Source organism: Pseudocercospora fijiensis (assembly GCF_000340215.1).
Source record: "Pseudocercospora fijiensis CIRAD86 unplaced genomic scaffold MYCFIscaffold_19, whole genome shotgun sequence".
NCBI lineage: Eukaryota > Fungi > Ascomycota > Dothideomycetes > Mycosphaerellales > Mycosphaerellaceae > Pseudocercospora > Pseudocercospora fijiensis.
In genome coordinates, this window is record NW_006921550.1 from 67,448 (window position 1) to 87,403 (window position 19,956).

General features: G+C 53.0%; 8 protein-coding genes across 8 annotated transcripts; 4 read left to right on the forward strand and 4 right to left on the reverse strand.

The window, feature by feature from the left end:
* Positions 1-201: 201 nt before the first annotated feature.
* Positions 202-876, reverse strand: MYCFIDRAFT_200865 (uncharacterized protein; the record flags this gene model as incomplete). The annotated part of the gene is made up of 1 exon (XM_007934317.1): positions 202-876. The coding sequence occupies one exon, from the start codon at positions 874-876 to the stop codon at positions 202-204; it is 675 nt and encodes a 224-aa protein (XP_007932508.1).
* A 929-nt stretch (positions 877-1,805) lies between these two features.
* MYCFIDRAFT_96531 (uncharacterized protein) lies at positions 1,806-3,821 on the reverse strand (the record flags this gene model as incomplete). Its single annotated transcript, XM_007934318.1, has 3 exons — positions 1,806-2,033; positions 2,112-2,730; positions 2,785-3,821. Coding segments are annotated over 3 exons (1,884 nt in total), but the record flags the coding sequence as incomplete, so codon positions are not given.
* Positions 3,822-4,842: 1,021 nt separating this feature from the next.
* On the forward strand, positions 4,843-7,095 carry MYCFIDRAFT_53701 (uncharacterized protein; the record flags this gene model as incomplete). Its single annotated transcript, XM_007934290.1, has 3 exons — positions 4,843-5,028; positions 5,087-5,564; positions 5,640-7,095. The coding sequence occupies 3 exons, from the start codon at positions 4,843-4,845 to the stop codon at positions 6,956-6,958; spliced, it is 1,983 nt and encodes a 660-aa protein (XP_007932481.1). The 3' UTR covers positions 6,959-7,095.
* Positions 7,096-7,464: 369 nt separating this feature from the next.
* Positions 7,465-9,605, forward strand: MYCFIDRAFT_180520 (uncharacterized protein; the record flags this gene model as incomplete). Its single annotated transcript, XM_007934319.1, has 12 exons — positions 7,465-7,493; positions 7,531-7,541; positions 7,580-7,659; positions 7,695-7,750; positions 7,783-7,810; positions 7,868-7,931; positions 7,978-8,162; positions 8,206-8,233; positions 8,257-8,625; positions 8,660-8,667; positions 8,706-8,901; positions 8,953-9,605. 12 exons carry the CDS (start codon positions 7,465-7,467, stop codon positions 9,603-9,605), a joined length of 1,707 nt encoding a protein of 568 aa, XP_007932510.1.
* Positions 9,606-9,662: 57 nt separating this feature from the next.
* On the reverse strand, positions 9,663-10,560 carry MYCFIDRAFT_180521 (uncharacterized protein; the record flags this gene model as incomplete). Its single annotated transcript, XM_007934320.1, has 7 exons — positions 9,663-9,682; positions 9,732-9,926; positions 9,978-10,039; positions 10,077-10,120; positions 10,144-10,346; positions 10,411-10,489; positions 10,516-10,560. The coding sequence occupies 7 exons, from the start codon at positions 10,558-10,560 to the stop codon at positions 9,663-9,665; spliced, it is 648 nt and encodes a 215-aa protein (XP_007932511.1).
* Positions 10,561-10,584: 24 nt separating this feature from the next.
* On the forward strand, positions 10,585-14,096 carry MYCFIDRAFT_180522 (uncharacterized protein; the record flags this gene model as incomplete). Its single annotated transcript, XM_007934321.1, has 21 exons — positions 10,585-10,668; positions 10,695-10,780; positions 10,807-10,840; positions 10,876-11,085; positions 11,122-11,156; positions 11,189-11,611; positions 11,636-11,958; positions 11,988-12,051; positions 12,094-12,121; positions 12,163-13,082; positions 13,110-13,212; positions 13,242-13,287; positions 13,319-13,342; positions 13,378-13,463; positions 13,531-13,551; positions 13,601-13,642; positions 13,674-13,762; positions 13,797-13,840; positions 13,869-13,929; positions 13,964-14,035; positions 14,075-14,096. The coding sequence occupies 21 exons, from the start codon at positions 10,585-10,587 to the stop codon at positions 14,094-14,096; spliced, it is 2,817 nt and encodes a 938-aa protein (XP_007932512.1).
* A 1,360-nt stretch (positions 14,097-15,456) lies between these two features.
* Positions 15,457-16,887, forward strand: MYCFIDRAFT_88928 (uncharacterized protein). The gene is made up of 2 exons (XM_007934322.1): positions 15,457-15,630; positions 15,742-16,887. Exons 1-2 carry the CDS (start codon positions 15,526-15,528, stop codon positions 16,813-16,815), a joined length of 1,179 nt encoding a protein of 392 aa, XP_007932513.1. The 5' UTR covers positions 15,457-15,525; the 3' UTR covers positions 16,816-16,887.
* Positions 16,888-17,398: 511 nt separating this feature from the next.
* Positions 17,399-19,617, reverse strand: MYCFIDRAFT_43770 (glycoside hydrolase family 78 protein; the record flags this gene model as incomplete). The annotated part of the gene is made up of 3 exons (XM_007934272.1): positions 17,399-18,883; positions 18,949-19,338; positions 19,402-19,617. 3 exons carry the CDS (start codon positions 19,615-19,617, stop codon positions 17,399-17,401), a joined length of 2,091 nt encoding a protein of 696 aa, XP_007932463.1.
* Positions 19,618-19,956: the final 339 nt, after the last annotated feature.

The window sequence follows — 19,956 nt, forward strand, 5'->3', positions numbered from 1 at the left end:
TCGCGAAGAGCAAGGAAAGCTTTGCTAAAGACGGCGACCTGAGCAAAGCACGAGACGTTCCTCGATGGGGCTGGGCTCCCCGGGACTGAACGCTGTCCCGGGTCTGCCAACATGCATGCGCATCTAAATCGAATCTTGTTCCACCTCTTGAGGCGGCAAACGACATCATGAATCTTGGACCAAACCTCCGGCAGCAATCTATCAAGCCCTCAGCGGCCTTCCACCAGGCCACCTCCCAGCCGACCCATCAACCCTCGAATGCCAATGACCATCCCACTCCCGCCAAGAAGTCGGCACACCCCATTTCTTCCTCTCACCATGCGGCCAACGCGCATCACTCCAGAAATTCCACCGATTGTGTCCGTTGATATGACTATACCGTCGTGTGCGGTGATTGTACACCTCATCTCTCTCCCTTCTAGCCCAAGGCGTGGAACCGAGATTACCGGGCGGATACCAATCCATATCCTCAGCAGCACCTCTCCAATTCGAATCCAACCATCCGAGCCCAGTACTATCCCAATTACTCCAATGGTTCCGACTTGGCACTTCGCGATGCAGAGTCCTACGATCTCCATTCGCAACCACGAAGAGATCTGGTCCCTCGCCCGTCAGAGCGTCTTTGATGCGACCGAATGTTCCGTGTCGAGCGCCGTCGGAGGGTCGAGCCCAGTATTTCTTGGATTTGAACTTTGAGAGTTTGCGGCCGCCTTGATACCAGCCTCGACCATTGATTCCGCCGGGACGCCAGTGAACGAAAGGTTCTTCTCGAGGTGCACCGCGGCGATTACCAAATTCTGGGAGGAAAGGGAAGCCGTTGTATGCCGCGTTCTGGTAATCTTCGCCAAAGGGAGCATTGTGCCACCACGCTGCCATGTTCTGGTTGAGGATGAGATGGAGCTGGATGGTGTCGCTGCTGCCAGAGTGGTGTTTGAGGCGTGCATCTATATTGTCAACTCATCCAGATCTAGCAATCTGAAGTCATTTTGTCACAAACACACAATCAATCTTGCCTCCTTCCTCCTTATTGTTCCGGACAAACACGAATCCGTTTCAGAAGAGGACCAAGTTTGTACGCTGCCATGTTTGTAAGAGAGTTGACAATCGATACCTCAGCCGGTCTATCGGTACTAAATTATCGCACCGGTCGAGGAACATATTAGTCGCAGCATACCTGGTTATATTCATAGCAATCCATCCCATCCCTTTCCTCCCTCCTCTCCCCAACATATCAATTCCCACCAACTCCACCCCTACTTACTCACTAACAAACGGACACTCCCCCTCCTCAATCTCCTGCACCAACCAAACCGCCAAACTCTTCCTCCTCAACCCCATGCCCGCCCCCATATCCACATACTTCGCTTTCGTACTCTTCGCCCCCCCATTCGTCAAAAAACACCGTCCACGCCACCTCCCCTTGATCCAAAGAACTGGTCGCAGCCCCAATCCCCCGAACTTCATCCCCAAGCCCCCTCGGAAAAATTTCCGAACAATGTTCGCGAAGATGAACCACCTAACAAGGATAGACGGGTGTCGGATAGTGCTGATGCGAAAGACGTCGTGTCCGAAACAAGGAACGATATAAGGGATGTTTTGTCAGCTGTAGACGGCAGTCGCCGAAGAAGGGCGCGGCAGACACGCAACCACGCAATGGTATTTTTTGGCGGGACCTTTCACGAAGCGGAACCGAACTCACACGAAGAGTATCTTCTGGTCGAACACGGATATGATCTTGTTGAACGATATAGACATCAGCGCTCTCAGAAATGATCTATCAAGAATGAATGCCAACGCTAATTTGCAATCGCTTCTCCTATAGCTTTTGCCAAACGCCGATACTCCAAGAGCAACTCTTCCACTTCACCAATCTTCAATTGATTGGCACTTTCCACATTCAGGAATCTGTTCTTTGGCGGTTTGATCTTCCTCAGCTCTGCTAGAGCTTCTCTTGCGTTCAAGTCGTCACCCTCGTCAACAGCCAGCGAAGAATCCCTGCTTCGAGTTCTCTCAAGCTTCGATGTCGTTGAGAGCTGATCTGAGCCTTTGCGAAGAGGTCGTGGTGACTCCACAATATCGCCAAGTCGGCCTTGCGCCATTCCTGCTGGCACGACATCAGATTTGGTCTCAAGTAGCGACGGTGGAGGTTGTGCTGAGCTGTTCACACTTCCAGAACGGCCAAAACGCGGGACAAAAGCGGGCACTGTGAATTTGTTTAGATTGGTCAAAGGGTTGATAGAGTTGAACAAGCCTGATGGTGCAGGTGGTCCGTTGCTTGGCTTGTCTTTGACCGCAGCATTTCCGGCAGCAGTTTTGGAGTCGAAAGTGACAGCACGTCTGCCACTGCCCCCTGATCGTGTGCTGTCCGCACTGCGCTCACGTATCTGCTTCTTGCCACCAAGCAGTTCCAGCATCTTGTTGCTTTCTGTTGACTTGCCACCAGCAGCGAGCGGATCCTCGAGGCCAGGACTGCTACGCCCAGATATCGACAAAGAGTCTGCATCATCGTCTGGACCGCTGGTGGGTGAGACTAGCTTCCTCGCATCCTCGAGTGTCTTGGGCAGCGCGGCGTTGGTCTCACCCGCCTCCTCCTTGAATCTTCCAAGCAGAAACTGCAGACTGTTGTCCAAGGTCCCATTAACGGAGTCGTAGAATTTGTCTGCTGCGTTCAAGAAGTTGTCCCGCCCGGCCTCGATGCGTTCCGCCTGCTGAGCCATGAGCGCCGAGAGGCTACGCTGATGCATCTGCGGGCGGGAAGGCGCACTTGGCTTGCCTGAAGATGACAGCGCTTTGCTTGCAGGGGTTGAGGTATTGCTCTGATCTGAAGCAGTAGCTGAGGCTGCAGTAACACTCGGTGTCGAGGTCTCTGCGCTGGTGGGCATGGGTACAGAAGGTGGCGTCTCTGTTTTAGGCGTTGATGGCTGGCTTGACAGCTTCGCGTCTGGGCCTTGCGGAAGCTCGTCAGCTCGTAGCGAGGACAAGTCGACTGTTTCCAAGAAAGAAATGGCGGCTTCCAGATTGACAAGACAGTATGCAGCCTCGCCGTCCACCTTGCTTGCCGTTCGGAATCGCTGGATGAATGCGAGATTGCTCACGGCATTCACCCCTTGCGCAGGACAAGTGATCAGAGTGTAGATCAATGTTGGCAAGATCTCATCTGCTGATGACGATGACGGAAACAATTGCGACAATGTCTCAACGATGGCTTTGTGCGCAGCCGTTAGATGCTGCAGCTTGCCGAGGGGGTAGTGTTCCCCATCCATCTTCAGCAAGGCATCTCTCGCAGCAGATAGCGCGTGATTGATCTCATCTTCCTTCTCTTCCGCAGTGCGTCGGATTTCGGCAGTGGCAGGATCATTGTCCATATGCAGCTCTTTCAAACCAATGCCCACCAAGGCCAGCGATTGCGTGCGCGAACGCAACTTCTCATCACGCGCCTCATCTTCGGCACTCCGATGCTGCCAGATCTTGTCATAGACCTTCTCACATACGCCTCGCTCAACAGCCTCTTCTAGCGCCAGTCTCTTCTGTTCCAATAATCGTCTCGCCTTCTTCCTGTCTGCCACCTCGTCGGCAGTCAGCATTTCTGCGTGACTGAAGAGGCTATCCGTGGACACCTTCTTGGCTCCTGACCCTGCTCTGGATCTTCCCTTCGTCTTGGACTGTGCTGGCGGGGTCTGGCGGCCAATCTTCGAGGCCAGTGTAGCGATGTGGGTAGCGACATGACTTGCGGCGCGCTCATAAAATTCCTGAAACAGCTCCGAGACCTGCTCGGCGGTCAATGGCTTGTCATGCACCTTGGCTGATAAGCGGTCCAAGAAGCGCTCACAGAGACTCCTAATCTCAATGGGCAGCTCATCGAATGTGCTCGGGACGTTGATTCCGGGTGTGGCGGCAGTGCTGTTGGACTCGCTGTGCTCCTCCTCTTCATTGTTCTCAAACACATCTGCCATGGCTCGTTGTCCGCCGGTTTCGGATGAGGTGGGAATGTGTCTCGCTTCGGGGATGGAGGGTATGCCGGCTTCTTGTAGAGTGCTCGCTCGCTTCTTGGGAGACGGGGCTTGCGGGAAGGGGGAGGGAGGCTGATGGGCCATGCTTGTGAAGGAGCGCGGTAGATGGAGGGGCTGAGGCGTGGTGGTGGCAGAGGCAGAGGCAGACATGGCAGGCGATGTCTGAGTTTCGGCCATCCTGGCTGCAGTAATATAGGGAGAAATAGCTCAGGCTCAGGTAGCTTAGTAGCTCTCAGGAGTGATAACGAGTGTCAGACGGCGCGGTGCAGATACAAGGCAGACGGATCTCTAAGCAAATATCATGCCGCATGGACCGACGTGATCCGGGCAGCGAGCGAGTGAGGATTGGGGTGTGTTTCGTGGATGCACGAGGACGTGATGGCGCTGAACGAGGGCGGTGCTGATGCGGCGGGCAAGTGAGAAGCTGCTCACTCTCACTGACAAACAAGTCGACTTGAGACAGTCAGAGGCCCGGCCAGGCCAGGCATCCAGGATCTCAGCAGGTCACTCAGCAAGCAGAGTCAGAGTGATGAGTGTCGGTGTCTCAGAGGTGCCTGTCGGTCCGCAAAGAGGATCGCCTGGCCTGTGAAGAGGCAGAGGCAGATGCGCGCTACGACGGACCCTTCCGATGATCCCGGTGCCGCCCCGGCCGATCGCTGTGCGTCACTGCGGGCTCGAGCGCGGCGTGCACCTCGTCTCGTGATGCGTGGTGAGTGTCGATGATCGCTTGTCCGTCGACGTCGACGCGCTGTGTGTGAGGCAACAAGATCGACTGATGCCATGTCTTCGCGCCTACAAATCTCCTGCAGTCCGTCCAGCGAGTATCCTTGCCATGCTGTGCAACGGTAGCCTTCTGCTTGTCGTTCTGTTGTCCTTTGCATCTCAACATGCCCACGCAGCCAGGCCGAGAGAGCTGCGACAACAGCACAACCCCAGCATCCTCCTACCGCCAGGCACGCCTGATATTGACGGGCATGGGAATAGCCAAGTATCCTCAGATCTGGGAGAGCGTGTATTCGTAGCTCACCCCACTCTTGATAGAACGCTCGGGGCCAGACAGCTAACAAACACCACAGAAGCTCCGCCACATCTACCACCATGGCATACAGAAATACCCCAATCTCCACCGCTATGTCGACGTAAAGCCCGATGCGAAGCTACAGGTCCGGACCTTGGATGGAGAGCTGGAAGATGCGCCGACCGATTTGCGGGCACGAGCAACATGGTTGAACATTCAGCGCATGGAGGACAGGAACAAGTCGGCTATCGACCATCTATTGAAGCATTCCGAGTATTTTGGAAGAGCAGCACATCTGCCGGCTGATGCATGGACGGTCGACGAAATCGAAGCACCAAATGTCACAGACAAGAGCACGGTCCTGACATTCGCAAAGATGGCTGCCAACGCATACATCCAATCACGCCTGGACGGAGAGTGGCAGCCTGTCAAAGGAGGCTTCAACTATACCGACGACTTTGGCTGGGAATCCGACGGTCTCCGCGGGCATATCTTCGCTGATGAGACCAATGCCACCGTCGTCATCGGTTTGAAAGGTACGTCAACGTGGCTGGACGATTTGCCATGTCTCATGCTATTCTGGTGTGCGAGCAGGACTGACCGTATCCAAGGAACTTCCCCCGCTATCTTTGATGGTGCCGATACGACAGGAAACGACAAGCTGAACGACAATCTGTTTGGCTCATGCTGCTGTGGCCAAGGCGGCCAGTACTTGTGGAAGCAGGTTTGCGACTGCATGACTTCCACCTATACCTGCAACTCGACGTGCTTGGTGCAATCGTTGAGGCAGAAGAGTCACTACTATTGGGCTGTGCGAGACCTCTATCATAATGTGACAGAACGCTATCCAAACTCGTCCGTCTGGCTGTCAGGCCACTCACTTGGAGGCGTGGTTAGCTCCATGCTTGGCCTGACGTATGGCCTGCCGACCATGACTTTCGAAGCATTCCCAGATGCAATGGCTGCTCAGCGTCTTGGACTACCAACGCCACCTGGCTACAAGATCGGATCACACCAAGCACGAGTAAAGACTGGTGTCTATCACTATGGCCACACTGCTGACCCCATCTATATGGGCACGTGCAACGGCGCATCGGCCTTCTGCACGCTTGCCGGATACGCCTTCCAGGGTGTCTGTCACACGGGCCAGACGTGCATATACGACACCGTTGGCGATCTTGGCTGGCGAGTCGGTATCGGCACACACAAGATTGTCAATGTGATCAAGGACGTGCTCGAGAAGTACGAGACTGTACCCGCTTGCGAGGAAGACAATGAATGCGTGGATTGCTATAATTGGAAATTCTACGAGAGCAACGGGACAGAAACCACCACAAGTAGCAAAACTTCGTCGACTGCTACGCGAACGCGGACCGAGACTTGCAAGACACCCGGTTGGTGGGGCTGCTTGGATGAAACCACGACTACGACAACATCAACCACGAGCACATCGTCGACTTCTACGTCCACGTGCAAAACTCCTGGCTGGTTTGGATGCAACGATCCAGTCACAACGACTGATACAAACACAATTACTACTACCAGTGCAAAACCTGGGCACACGATTACTACGATTACAACGACATCGACATCGACATCGACTTGCAAGACACCCGGCTGGTTTGGCTGCGATGATGTTACTACAACAAAATCTGCGACCCCGAAAAGCTCGTCTAGTCTCCCAATTGCAACAAGCACCACAACTGCCGATGACTGCACAAGCCGAGAGTGGTTCGGTTTGATCTGCGTTGATCCTTCTCCTACAACAAGTTCTGCCTCAACAGCAACTCCAACGACAAATTCTGGCTCAACACCAACGCCAACGCACCTTCCGACCGCGAGACGGAAACACTGCGCGAGTCGACAATGGTACGGCACTTGCAAGGAGTGGCGATTCGAAGATGTTTTTGAGCCTAAATGGGATCTTTAGTGATGACCCGAAATGTGTACATGACCTATGAAAGCGGCGTTATGGATACGATTGATAGGAGACGGCATTGCATGGAAGGAGCAATTGATGACAGATAGAACGATACCACATGTCGCACAATGCAACATCAAATCTGCAGAAACGCGTGTTCACGCGCTCCAGATCCGAAATCGCGTGATCTGCAATCTCACATCTGCTTCTTCTGCTCGAATTCACAAACACCAGCTCACGCGTGGAATGTGTTGGTATCCTGTGCTAAATGATCACAGCTGGGACATGCAGCCCCTCACCTACTCTAATCATGTTCCATGGGCTCAAACACTTCTCGCCGAATCTGTGCCAGCCCAGCTACGCCTCGAACAAGGATTGAGATCCTCGCTAGAGGATCGCCACATACAATGTACGCCACGTCCATCTTCAGCTATAAATACGGCGGCCACTCCTCGGCGATAGGAAAGATATCCTCACACTGACAATCATTTTGTACCTGGGCTAAGCAAGGACGGATGGACGACATGCTGGAATTCATCCCCAAGTCTCGATGTACAATGGGTTCGGAAATGATGTTGTAGCGCAGAAACAAGTCTGATCGGATTCGCAGGGAGTGAAGGATGATTCAAGTCCCAACATGCAACTCCTTCGGCAAAAACGTGCGTGTTCAGAAACGGGTTCGCTCCCAAGCGATGAAGGACTTTCGGGAGGTCAGATTCTCTGCTGCGATCGACATGAAGACTAGCCAACTCGGACATCCTACTTTCTGGCGCTGAAACTGGATTGCAAGCTATCTGAAATGTGGTCTAGTATCTCGCAAGATGGAGATTAAGCCCCTATGGCCCGGGACCAAAATCCAACGTGACGCTCGTATGTCAACAATCCATCAAACAATACTACGAATGACATGCGCAAGAGGCGGGGTGGTGTAGAGAGGTTACGCAGGCTATTGAAAGTGACATTGATATTGGCGGGCATGGAGGTGGAGTTAGAGGAAGTAGGCTGAAGTATGCTTTATTGAACTGAAGGTATGATTTACCAGATGAGCTGGGTTTGCATCCGTAGGGCGAGTCCACCAGGTCCACGACTACGAGCCCAATCAGCAGTCGCAAGTGGCGATACACGCCATGACTCCTGCCTGCTTTCCCCGGGCTTCACCTACCTACCAAGGGTCGATGCGTATTCACGGGACGACAACCACACGCGTCCAGCAGTCGCAAGCTAATACGAAGCAGTCACGATGCCGATCCTCAAAGGAAGGCAGGACGGAGCGTCACATCCCCCGTGGCATTTTTGGAACATCTGAGTCCTCTCATACCACAGCAAAGCATCGATACAACAGAATCATCTACGACTCACGACTCACATTCGCACGCGCAAGATGGTGAACGCTCCGGAAAAATACCTCGCTGCCAAGAGAAGCCTTGGGTTCCTCCACGCTTCTTCGAGTTACTTCAGCAACTCCCTGGGAACGTTCTTCAGCGAAATTGACGCGATTCTATCGGATTCTATCAGAAATGATCCGTGGGCAATCCGCATGGACCCAAACCTCATGGCTGGCATACGGAGAATTACCCAGAACCACAGCCCCAGGCTCTGGTCGAGGGATCTGGAAACGAGAAGGCGGATTTTGGTAAAGGTGCGAGACTATGAGGAATATCCCGAAGAATTATACTGTGACAATGAGCAGCACATGCAGAAGTAAGACAGGTACATTCGTTGAGGCCCATCGCTAAACCATTTATAAAGGATTGAGCCTCTTATGATTGATGTGGTGGTTGGGTACCTGCTGGGGAGAAGAAATCAATATAGACACAAACAGAAGAAGACTGCGAAGTTTGCGGACTGTGTGAGGGAGCAAGAAGCTCAAGAGAGTGGCGAGGGACAAGATGAACAAGGCGAGGACGAAGACGCAAAGGAAGTCAGGAGAGGAACATCTAGCTATAAAATTGGTGGCCGGGAATTGCTTCAACAAGATGATGAGCCCGCAACCTAACGCTCAGACGGCAATCGAGACTACATTGACGACATTGGCATGGTAGACGGTCATTCTTGGGAGCACCGGAAATACATACATCATTCGCTCTGCCCGGCTTCACAGCCTCGTTCGCTATTGACAAGTCTACTTCCCTCCTCTCGATACTGGGAAGTGGCGACATGCCATGCAGCAACCACCATTCAGCATGCTATTGACCTTGCCCACTTCTCCCCTCCCTCCACTAACATAGCAGCGCATCCCATTGCAAAGTGCAGCAACATTACAACATCTCTTCCAAACGCCCCATTTCTACAATTCCAGAGAGAAACAATGAATTCTCGATCGATGCTCACCGTACAGCACATGCTCGGGTTCCGCCCTGCTGAGAACATGAAAAACAGCGATCTTCGCTCGCATCCGACCTGGCAGAACCTGCTCCAAGACATCGCGCCCATTGAACAAGGATATAGCCATATGACGAATCAACAGTTGGAAAACTCGACGGACCTTACAATTGAGGTCAGACTGCTTGCGGACATTTATGGGCCAATCATCTGGAGCGATGACCTCGAAGACAGAGACGACCTCCTTACCAGAGCCCATGAAAATTCCCACGGCGGACTGTACCCGAGAGATCTCTACTGGTCTGATCCTCTCCACCAAGAAATGTTAGACTGAGACAAATATCTATCTCTTGTGGCGGCAACTTGGCTGACAAGTGATTTCTTGGTAGCATCATTGCTCTTCTTCGGGAACTCGTCATGAAGAAGATCATCAATAAGAGTAGACGCGAAAGACCGTCACGGAACTGGGAAATGGAGAACTTGATGCAAAGTCCTGCACCCAACGGACCAGACTGAACAGGTCTCTGGAAGAGGGGAAGGCTCATGCGTAGGTCTTCTCGTCTCTTACACGAATTTCTTAATAGAAGCAAGAATGACCAGAAAACTCCCAAAAAGACTTGGGCCCGAGATACGCCAACCGAACTAGAGCTAGGCTCTGACATGTGTTTTGCTTCAAGGCATACGAATTAGCGATTCGAGATTAGACCAGGAATCATTGTGAAGGTGATGTATCCACAGACCACAGCAAGCTTGGAGTAACAGTCTTGACTGCCTTCATTTCAATCTCCTGATTCTTCCCAGCCACCTATCGGCTCCGCGCTCGCCATTCTCACTCTCTGACTGAAATGACTCACTGACGACTTGCAATGCACGCTGCCGATGTTCTTGCAGTCGGCAAGTGGGTCTCCATCAAACGGACAGGCGTTCGCAGCGCTTGCGTGCAGTGACCAGTAGAATGTATCATCGATCGGTCGAATTGAGTCGCTGAGTATCAAACCAGGCTGAAGGCTGGATGCCAAGATATATGATGCTGCCTTCCGTCGGATGTAGTTGAAGAAAGAGAGCGATGGGTACGCTGGAACCCGTTATTGCAGGAGTTTAGTGGACGGGAAGTGGGTCTAGGTTAAGACTAGCAACACTTACGGTGCGAGTTCCTCCAGTAGCTACTTTCCGCCTAAGTATCGGTGTCGATGAACTTGTGTCGAAGCAGGCTGAGGCCTGGACGCTAGTGTAAACGCCAAGACATATGTTGATGTGCCTTCAGATTCCTTGACGAGATTGAGCGCCATGGCCTTCTTTGAAAGGACATGGAGATGGACGGACTGTGGAACATTTGCGAATGGTTCGAGCTCATGGCAGATTTCTTGCTGCCTGGCTTGACCATCATGCTGCTTCCCGTCAATATAACGCTAGCGATGGAGAGGATTCCCGTCTGATCATCATCATGAACCTTGGAACGATATCAATGACTCCGACGACTCTTCATCGATTGCCGTTCGAACCGTTCATGTAGCCTGAACTGAATCAATGGGCAGCAAGTTCGTGGCGGTGAGGGTACCCGCTACTTTCGTGGCGTCTTGATTCCGTGCCATCATGCTTTCTAGCTGTATAGCAGTCGGGCCGTAGGTGTTTTCTTCCATGTTCATTGGACAGCTGCTAGATTCATCCTGGTAAGTATGGTGGAGTCAGGGTTGGCCAGTTCTGGAATTTCTGAATCACGTCGAATGTCGGCTGTAGATATTTCTGGACGACTTCCCATGTCTGCTGTATGCGGCTTTCCGGGTCTCTGTCTGCATCGTCAAATTAATGGTCGTGTCGACATACAGTCTCCGTCTCGCTGGCTGCAGTAGCGTCTTCTGGCATATAAGTCAGACTTCGCTGCCTCGTTTTCCTTCCTCTCTCATTCACAAATGCAAGTCACGATCACCCGGTGATGGAAATCATTCGTACCTCACAATCAGCACTCGGAATTCGTGAAGACATCCCAAACATCTTTCACACTTCATTATCCCACCCATTCCTGGCCTTTCTGAATTCCGAACTGCTTGAGATTCGGCGAGCAGTCGTCGACACAGCTGACCTAGGATCATCATCGGATTTTGAACATCTGGTCGACAAGTTTATCGATCGCATCGGCATTGAATTGTACAGGAAAATCCACCCCAAGAATTGTAACGACCCGGACTGCGAAGAGGCTCACGAAGGTGCTCAGTCCTGGCCCTTTTCGGAGCCAAATCCCATCAGTGCCCGCTCTTTACTTCTGGTTGACGCCAAGACTAATACGCTGGGAGGCGCTTATCCAAAGAATCTGTTCTGGTCAGTCAAGACTCACGAGAAGAAGTAGGTGTATGTTCGTGGCTCAAGCTCAAGTTTCTCTGCTGATCTGTTCGACAGGATTCGACTCGAATTGCGTCAATTGATCTACAGCGAGTTCAATCTTGGGCTTGTGTACGACAGGATCGAGCCAAAAGAGCGTCAGGCTCCTGCTGTGAGGGACATCGACAGCGACCACGAGAAAGAAGATACGCTTGACAGTTCTCGTGTCAGTAGCAGCGATAAGAGCGAACATAGCACCGCCATGCAAGCAACCTTCCAGCGGACGATCGCGGATGGTAGGCGTGTGAACATCGAAAGGGACGTTGGTCCTCAGCAGCAATCAGTCACGAGGAATTCAGGAGCTGTGCACAGTCCACTGGCAGTGGATGCAACGTTCCAGGTCAGCGGTACACCGGGTCTGCTTTTGCCGCCACAGTCCAGTTCTCCGCCCGCGGGTTTGCCTCGTGGACAGATTAACGAACAAGGTCGGCATCGACCAACTCCAGCTCCTGCTTTCTCACCACAGGTATGTCCGTGACTTTGGGATTAGCAGTTCATTTGCTGACAAGTATTAGCATGGCTTGGGCATCGCGGAACAGTACGACCATTTCCCAGACCACGCTCGATCCAATGGCGAGCGCGACTCAGCTGCGATGCTCACAGAAGCGAAGGCAAATCCCAAGACCGAGTCGACGCTTGGCCGTGGGAAAGCAGGAGGCTCAGCGGAAATAATCGACCTCACTGATGATGACCCAATTGAGCCGCGCATAGCTCCAGCGCAAGCATCGACGTTCGTCACTCCATTGGAAGACAATCGTCACATCAAACAAGAGGCAGACGAAGTTCAAGCCGGTGACTCCACATCAGAGCCATCACGAATGGCCAACTTGGGATATCAGTCGAAGAAGGAAGGTAAACGTCCCGCCGAAAGCGCTGGTGAACGACACTCAAAGCGATCCAAGACTGTAGCCAAAATCGACTCCACGAGTCTCGACCAGGATGACGACGAGGAGATCATCGACAGCAAGCCTCAGAATTCCGGATCAGAGCCTCCAACTGAGTCTCTCCGATCATATGCAGCGTCTGGTCGAGATGAGTTCAATGGCTCGTATTCGGAAGACAGCGCACGCAAGGATATTCCGGAGCCCACGCCTAGAGTTCACGGGCAGGTGAGCGGTCCGTCTGCTCCGAACGAACCTGCTCCATCAAATTTACTTTCCTTGACTGCGCCAAGCGAAAACGAAGGAGTAGTGCCACTACCACGCACAGCCCCACCAGTCAGTGATTCAGACAATAAGACGATAGAACGAGCGATATCGTCAACTCCGTCGAATAATAGCCCAGTCGCAACATCCGATCCCTTCGAAGGCGTTGTGGCCAAGGCGTATTTCCAAGTTGACTATCCGGATGTAGTCTATCTGGCGGGATGCACGGCAGCAGCCGACTTGTTTGCTCAACTCGAAGAGATCCAGAAATCACACCATAAGCTCAGCAAGTGGACGATGTGTGCGATCCGAGTCAGAATTGGATCCGCGGAGCCGTTCAGGATCGGGCACTCCAGGCATGTCAATCGTGGACTTGGGGCTTTGATGAAGGCTGTGGAGAAGAAGGGTGATGATGAGCAGGTCTTGTTGGAATTTGAATGGGATAAGAGTACATGATGACTGATGATGATGATGATGATGAACGATTCTCCAGGTGTTTGTCGATTGAAGTTCGTCGGCCCCGAAGGCCGAGTTTCAGAGTGCTGCGACAGTGACACCCGGTTGCGGAGATGAAACGCATCGTAGTGGACATGGGTGGCCAAATTGCCGTAGCCTGGGATAGATTGATTACATCCTCTTTCGAGAAGCAAATGCTAGCGTCTGCCGCCCGAGTGGTAGATTTAACTTAACCCAGGCATAATCTGCTTCTTCTCCTATTAGCTAAAACAGCAGTCGCAGGGCTCGAGGCTTTTCTATAGGGTGTAGATAAATAGCACCGAAACTCTACTGTACATTTCGTCGCCGGTAGATCTTCAGCGACCTCACTTCTGGACTGCGGCATTGCACATGTGTCAAATTTAAGAGCCTCGCATGATTCCCAGGCCTCACGTTCTATCGGTAGTATGCATAGACCTCCAAAGCTGGTGGTCCCTTGTGGCCCGATCATGCCACGCTTCGATCGTATCACGGCGTTGAAACAGACGACGTACCTTACTGATGTATAGGGCCACGCCAGCAGGATATGCCCCGTCAAGCGTAACACGTCTCCGTGAAACAATTCAGCAGGTCTCCACAAGCTGCCCGGAAGGCGACGGCGATGCTTTCGAAAGGCAGGAGTGTCAGTCCGGAGGCAATCGAGTGATCTGAAAATGGCAAGATTGTGAAGTTGAAGCTTCACGGCGGGCGAGGCTATTCGAGAATCCACTCCGGTTATTCGAGAATCTACGGACCCAGGGCCGCTCCGGTCTCGGTAAGACTATATTGTTAGTAATCCACACTGTAGAATATCGTATGGTGACTTCTGATGCCTATGCTGGCTGCTTAGTAGAATAATGACGTAGGAAAGAAGAATTGAGTAAATAATAGACGTAGAATTCGACACTATAGCTAATCCTAACTGTTCTAGGCATACTGCCTACCTAGCAAATGAGGTTCTACGACCCTCGTATTAACGTATAGTTCCTACTATACAATCTCAGTGTAATCTAGCATACCTACTAGCGCTATAGGTACTAGTAGAGCCCTCGGAGCGGGCGGCGGCGGCGGTAGTAGCGGTAGTAGCGGTAGTAGTAGAGGCGGCGGTATTACACTCGGCTTATAACTGCGTAGAAGGGCTTAACAATATAGCTATCGACAGCGACAGCGAGGTTAGGTTAAAACAGCGATTAAAACAGCGGTAACGGTAAGGTCTAGCGGTAGAGAATATAACTAACAAATTTGCCTTAGGCCTCCTCCGTAATCGGATGCCCGGATTCTCGAATAACCGGAGTGGATTCTCGAATAGTCTCGCCCCTTTACGACCGAAATTATTTTCGAGTGCATATACACCTCGATTAAGCGAGATAGCGGACGGCGGTGATCCCTGAAAACGGGATCTAACTAGTCAAAGCTAGCGTACTGCCCAAAGGAATTATCTGTACCTTTAAAAAGTTCACGTCTAACGCTTTCAAGCTAGCTGCCGTTTACGGGGATTACCCCCGTCCGCCATCTCGCTTAATCGGGGTGTATGTAAGATTGGGCATGCCATACGTAGACAAAGACGGTCGGTGAGCGACTTCGATTGGCTCAGGGTTGGCTTATTGTCGGCAGCTTTATGCCGGTCGTATTGCAGGCCGGGGAAAGGCAGGCCCTACCAATATTGCCATTTTGCGTGCGTGCCTGTGAATTGCAATATACTGTTGCAACTTGCCTGTCCCACAGCGGTCAATGAAGGGATAGGGAGGCAGCCAACTTCGTAGCGGCCGCTGTTGACGTCCTCAGGCGTGCAATGAATTGATGCCAGGGCAGCTCGAGCACGATATGATCTCCATTAATAGTTCACATGCGGCTGCGCTCATTCTGGGAGGCCAAAGTTCTGCCAGGCCAGGGTCACCGTGAGCATTATTGCGAGGGCGCAGCGCATGTCAGGACTCAGGAGAGGAGGCCAGGGAAAGAGTTCCCAGAAAAGCGCAAAGCAGGAGGCTCAGCCCTTACGAGTTACCACGGGCGTGGTTTCAGCGGCTGACGACTGCGTCCGTGCGGGCCCACCAGCGGCAGGTGAATGATTGGCCGGCCTCTTTGTCTCCTGTCCCTGACCTGGCGATGCCTCCTGCTGCACGTGATATCTAGGCAGTCTTTAATGCGCAGCTTCGCCCCAGCTTCGGGCCAGTTGTCCTCAGCGCTCGCCGCTCGCCGCTCGCCAGTCCATCCAAGTAGAACTGACGCCCACGCCCACGTCGTTCTAGCCAAGTCAATATGGAAACCATCTCGACTGTCGCGCCCGCGCCCTCCACCACCTCCATCATTTCTTTGGACACCGCATCACACACCTTGAAAATGGAAGACTTCCATCAGGCATCGGTACGTCCTTCGTCCCTTTCATGCACGCGCACCCCGCGCCGCGGCAGTTCTTCGCACTGTTGGCAGTGCGCCTTGCCTTGCCGCCGAGTCACCACTGACCACGCTCTCCAGACATCACCAGCGCCGTCAGACACCATGACCGCAAAATACCAGTCATCGTCACCGCCGCCGCGTGTCATTGAAGTCCAATCAAGACCGGCGAAGAAGCGGAAATCATGGGGCCAAGAACTCCCTGAACCCAAAACCACACTCCCTCCCAGGAAGCGGGCCAAGACCGAGGACGAGAAAGAGCAGCGCCGAATTGAACGCATCAAGCGCAACCGGGCAGCAGCTCACAACTCGAGAGAGCGAAAGCGTCAGGAAACTGAGGTTCTCGCTGTCGCCCTCGCCAAGGCGAACGCCGAACTCGAAGCCTACCGCAGACTCCACGGACCACTCCCAGAAGGCACTGTCCTTCCAGAAGTCAAGCTCGTCACTGAGGCGACCGACGTCGTCGCCGCCGCAGATACACCTGCGCCATCGCTCGTCGAGTCCCACGGCTCACAAGCAGATGTGCCAAGCCCCGGCTCTCCGGCTGACGACATCTTCCATCTCCAACAACAACCCCTCATCAAGCAAGAGCAACCTCTCGATAATTGGCTCGAGCTTCCACAAGCATTTGACAACCTTGACGAGAAGTCGTCTGTGTTCACGTCGCTTGGGCAGACACAAGATTCTGCAGAAATCTTGTGTGACTTGCAGTGTCCGCCCAGCAGCAAGAACCACAGTTCGACTTCTCTGCTCACTCAATGTTTGGCCACCCTACTACTCGCCATGCTGAATTCCTACCTCCGACAATGTCAACTCAGCATTTTGATGGCTCTATGGACCGATTCGCCTTCACGGATGGAGGCTCTGATCCGTCTCTCCAAGACTCGCTCTTCTCTTTCGACTCTCTCATCGAGGACGCCGCGTTCGCGGTCGACACATAGGCGTCAGGCGCGGCATACAGCTGCGACGGTCTGTGCGTCCCGCAACATTGGTGTCTACCGATTAGAGACGGAGATTGAAGACGGGGCCGCGAGAGACGCACAGGCCGGCCAGACACAGGCGTTACAGGAAAAAGGGGCATCAACGGATATGGCGTATGATTTGGGGTATAAGGATGACGATGGCGATGGCGTTGGTGGGACGGAACTCACTTGACTGAGTTGTGTATTACCTTGGGACTCCGGGATACTAGATATTCTTGAACAGTCTTTGTATCACTATACTCTCATGCTTCTCCCTCTCATGTCTCCTTCTCTGAAACGCGTTGGCTGCAATGAAATCGTGAAATGAATGTCGGGCATACACGAGGCGGAGCGCCAAGCCCCAACCAGCACTGAATTTCTGACCTCCCGGTTCACCACAGCACATGTCTCCACTCTCCACTCTGCACATTCATTGACGCCTAATGCATCGCAACGCGGTCGCCTTGAGGTCAGTCACCAACAACACAGTCACCAACAACATTCCCGGCAACTGACATCACTTCGTGCCAAACGGCCTCATCTGTGAGGACGCGCAGGCAGTAATGATTCATAAGAACCGAGTGACAGCCTCCGCCGCCCGAGTGGTAGATTTTAACTCAATACAGGCATAATTTGCTTCTCCCGTTTAGATGATAAACCAGCAGTCGCAGGGCTTGGAAGCTCTCTCACAGGGTAGGTATAATAATAGCGCCGAAACTTTGAAAGACGGCGGGTGTACATTGTTCATCCTCATCCGACAATCATGACTCTTGTTTCTACAGCACTAGCGAGACCAAGGCTGCAACAACGACCACAACAGCCGAAATTCCATCCGTGGCCGCTTTGCCTGTATACGGCTCCACTCCTGTTCCTGCAGTCGAGTTGCCTAGAGCCAGTGTCCAATTGCCACCGCTGACGCCGTATGCTCCACCATTTTCAAGCGTCATCGTAGTCCCATTCTCATTTCGTAGCGCACCCTGTACACCAGGTAAACTAACCCTTCCACTCGTGCCCGGCGGCGCAGAGAATTTGAATCCGGTGATAGAGCCCGCAGACGAGGCGTTGACTTGCGACGAAAAGAATCCAAGACTGGTACTGAAACCCGCATCGACGAATTTCAGATCTCCTAATCTTGGACTTATTTCCCAAGTCGCGCCTCCTGCGCTGAGGAGGTGGATACCTGCGATGTGGAAGGTGAGAGTTGAAGTCGGACCCGTAGCCCAGCCGTGAGCGTGAGAGATTCTGGGATCGTTGGTGTATGGTGCGTAATGTAGTCTTCCGTCGGAGGAGTAGCCTTCGATGAATGTGGAGTTTGTCATGCGGGGGTCGTCCATCATGAAACCCCATTCTAGACGTACGAGGGCGAGGGCGGCGCTGACGTTGCCGGCGAGGAGGTGGGCTTGGAGTTCGAAGCCTGAGATGAAGGGGGAGATGGCGTCGGTTGCTTCTACGGCTGGTGCTCCGTAGGGACCCCAGCGGGCGGCGAGGGCGGAGGAAATTCGGGAGGCTTTGGAGGCGGAGTCGGTGAGGTTGGAGACTACGGCCCAGGAGTTTCCGTCTTGTGGCATGAGGGTTGTGGTTTCGTTGTCGTGGTAGAGACCGGCGGTTTCGTTCCATAGGAGGGTGTTGGCCGAGGCTTTGATCGTTGCGGCGCGTTCTGCCCAGGAGTCGAGGAGAGATTGCTCTTCGCCAATGGCTTCGCCGAGCATGATTCCTTGGTTTAAAGTGTTGTAGAGTATGGAGTTGGCTTCGATGTTGTGCCCACCCATGCCGGAACGGAGCCAGTCAGCTCGCGAGGTGACGTTGGCTAGGCCGCTGGAGTCGATGAAGGAGAGGGAGAAGTTCATGGCCAGTTTCCATTGATCCCATTTTCCTTGCAGGTATGACAACTCATTGGAGTAGAGATAGTAGTCAGCCACTCCAATCAATGAGTACAGATGATAGGTGAATGACAGGATTGCGGGGAATGGTCTTCCTGAATATGGCAGCTGTCCTGTGGTCGTGTTCTGCACGGCGAATAGCGAGTCGAGGGCGTTTGCGACTGAAACCAAGTCGCTAAATGACACGATCATGCCAGGGACCGCAATAGCCATATCGCCAGCCCACACGAGCCGATCTCGCTTGGCTCCATCGACCAAGGTGGAAGTGCCGTTCGTGATGGTGTAGTTGTAGTACCACGGATTTGGCGGTGTCTCATCACCAAGTTGAGACGATCTCACCTTGTCGAGCAGGGTTAAGGAATCTCCATGATGTGGGTCGATCTGAGAATGATCAGGTTCATGGTTAAGGACATATTTACGGTGGCGCTTGGTTGTTGGGGTCTCACCGTGCAGATCTGATTCGTGTATGCACCAGCATACCAAATGCGATTGATCAGCTCATCGTCGCAGTGGAAGTAACCGGTGTAGTCTCGCATAGCATCATCCGCGATATGAGGCAGTGGAGTGTAGTAGACCGTCGCCTTGACGACCTCGAGATTGCCAGTGGTGTTGTGAACCAGAGTCATGTACCTGAAAGCGCCACGCTCGTGGTCGCGGTCGACTGTGTAATTGCCGGCCTCGTTTGGCTGGAACCACAACACCTCGTCCAGGCCAGCGTCTGCTGTTCCATCACTGCCTTCGCTGGTGACCCATAAGGAGCTCTCGCTGTACGTCAGGCCAATGAATTGGTCTGCGTCAACATCTCCGATCTGAAGCGTGACGAGGCCAGCAATGTTCTGATGAAACCCTTCCTGTCAGCTCCCTGAAAACTGTGTTCCTTGCATTGCAAGTTTATATACCTTGCCAAAGTCTAAGGTGACTGTCGAAGCTCCCTCAAACTTCGCACTTCCTGCACTTTCTCCTACCAGACTCTCGGAGCCGTCGACAGTTCCATTGACCTGCCAGATCGAGGCTGGGTACAGAGTTCTCGAGCTGGGCGCCAGGATATACTCATCATAAGCTGCAGTCACTAGTCCCACCAGACAAGCGCCTGCCAATGTCTTGAGCCACGGCATCTTGACCAGACGTACTGTATACCGACTGTCGACCACAGGAGAAAGTCAAAATACATAAAATAGACACCATACTCAGACCTTCGGCGTGCTTTGCGCCACTATTTCTGCGCCGAGATTTGCCACGAGTCGATGTTCGACCGCAGGAGGCATTCTGAGCGCGCTGGACCAGGTTGTTGAACAGAGGAAGAGGTCTCGTGCCTGGCGATCTGGGGATCTATCATCTCCGCGCGGAGAAGTGACCCACGTGGCGCGACACCTGAACTCATCTCGTTGCAAAGTTCTCCCGACGAACCTCACCGTCCTCCACTTGAGGTCAAGCGCGCTGACGACATTTGGAGC

Bases quoted from the DNA above. Each gene is read 5' to 3' on its own strand.
- MYCFIDRAFT_88928 (XM_007934322.1), top strand. From the start codon at position 15,526: ATGGAAACCATCTCGACTGTCGCGCCCGCGCCCTCCACCACCTCCATC. The intron at 15,631-15,741 runs GTACGTCCTTCG...CACGCTCTCCAG, and splicing joins AAGACTTCCATCAGGCATCG to ACATCACCAGCGCCGTCAGA.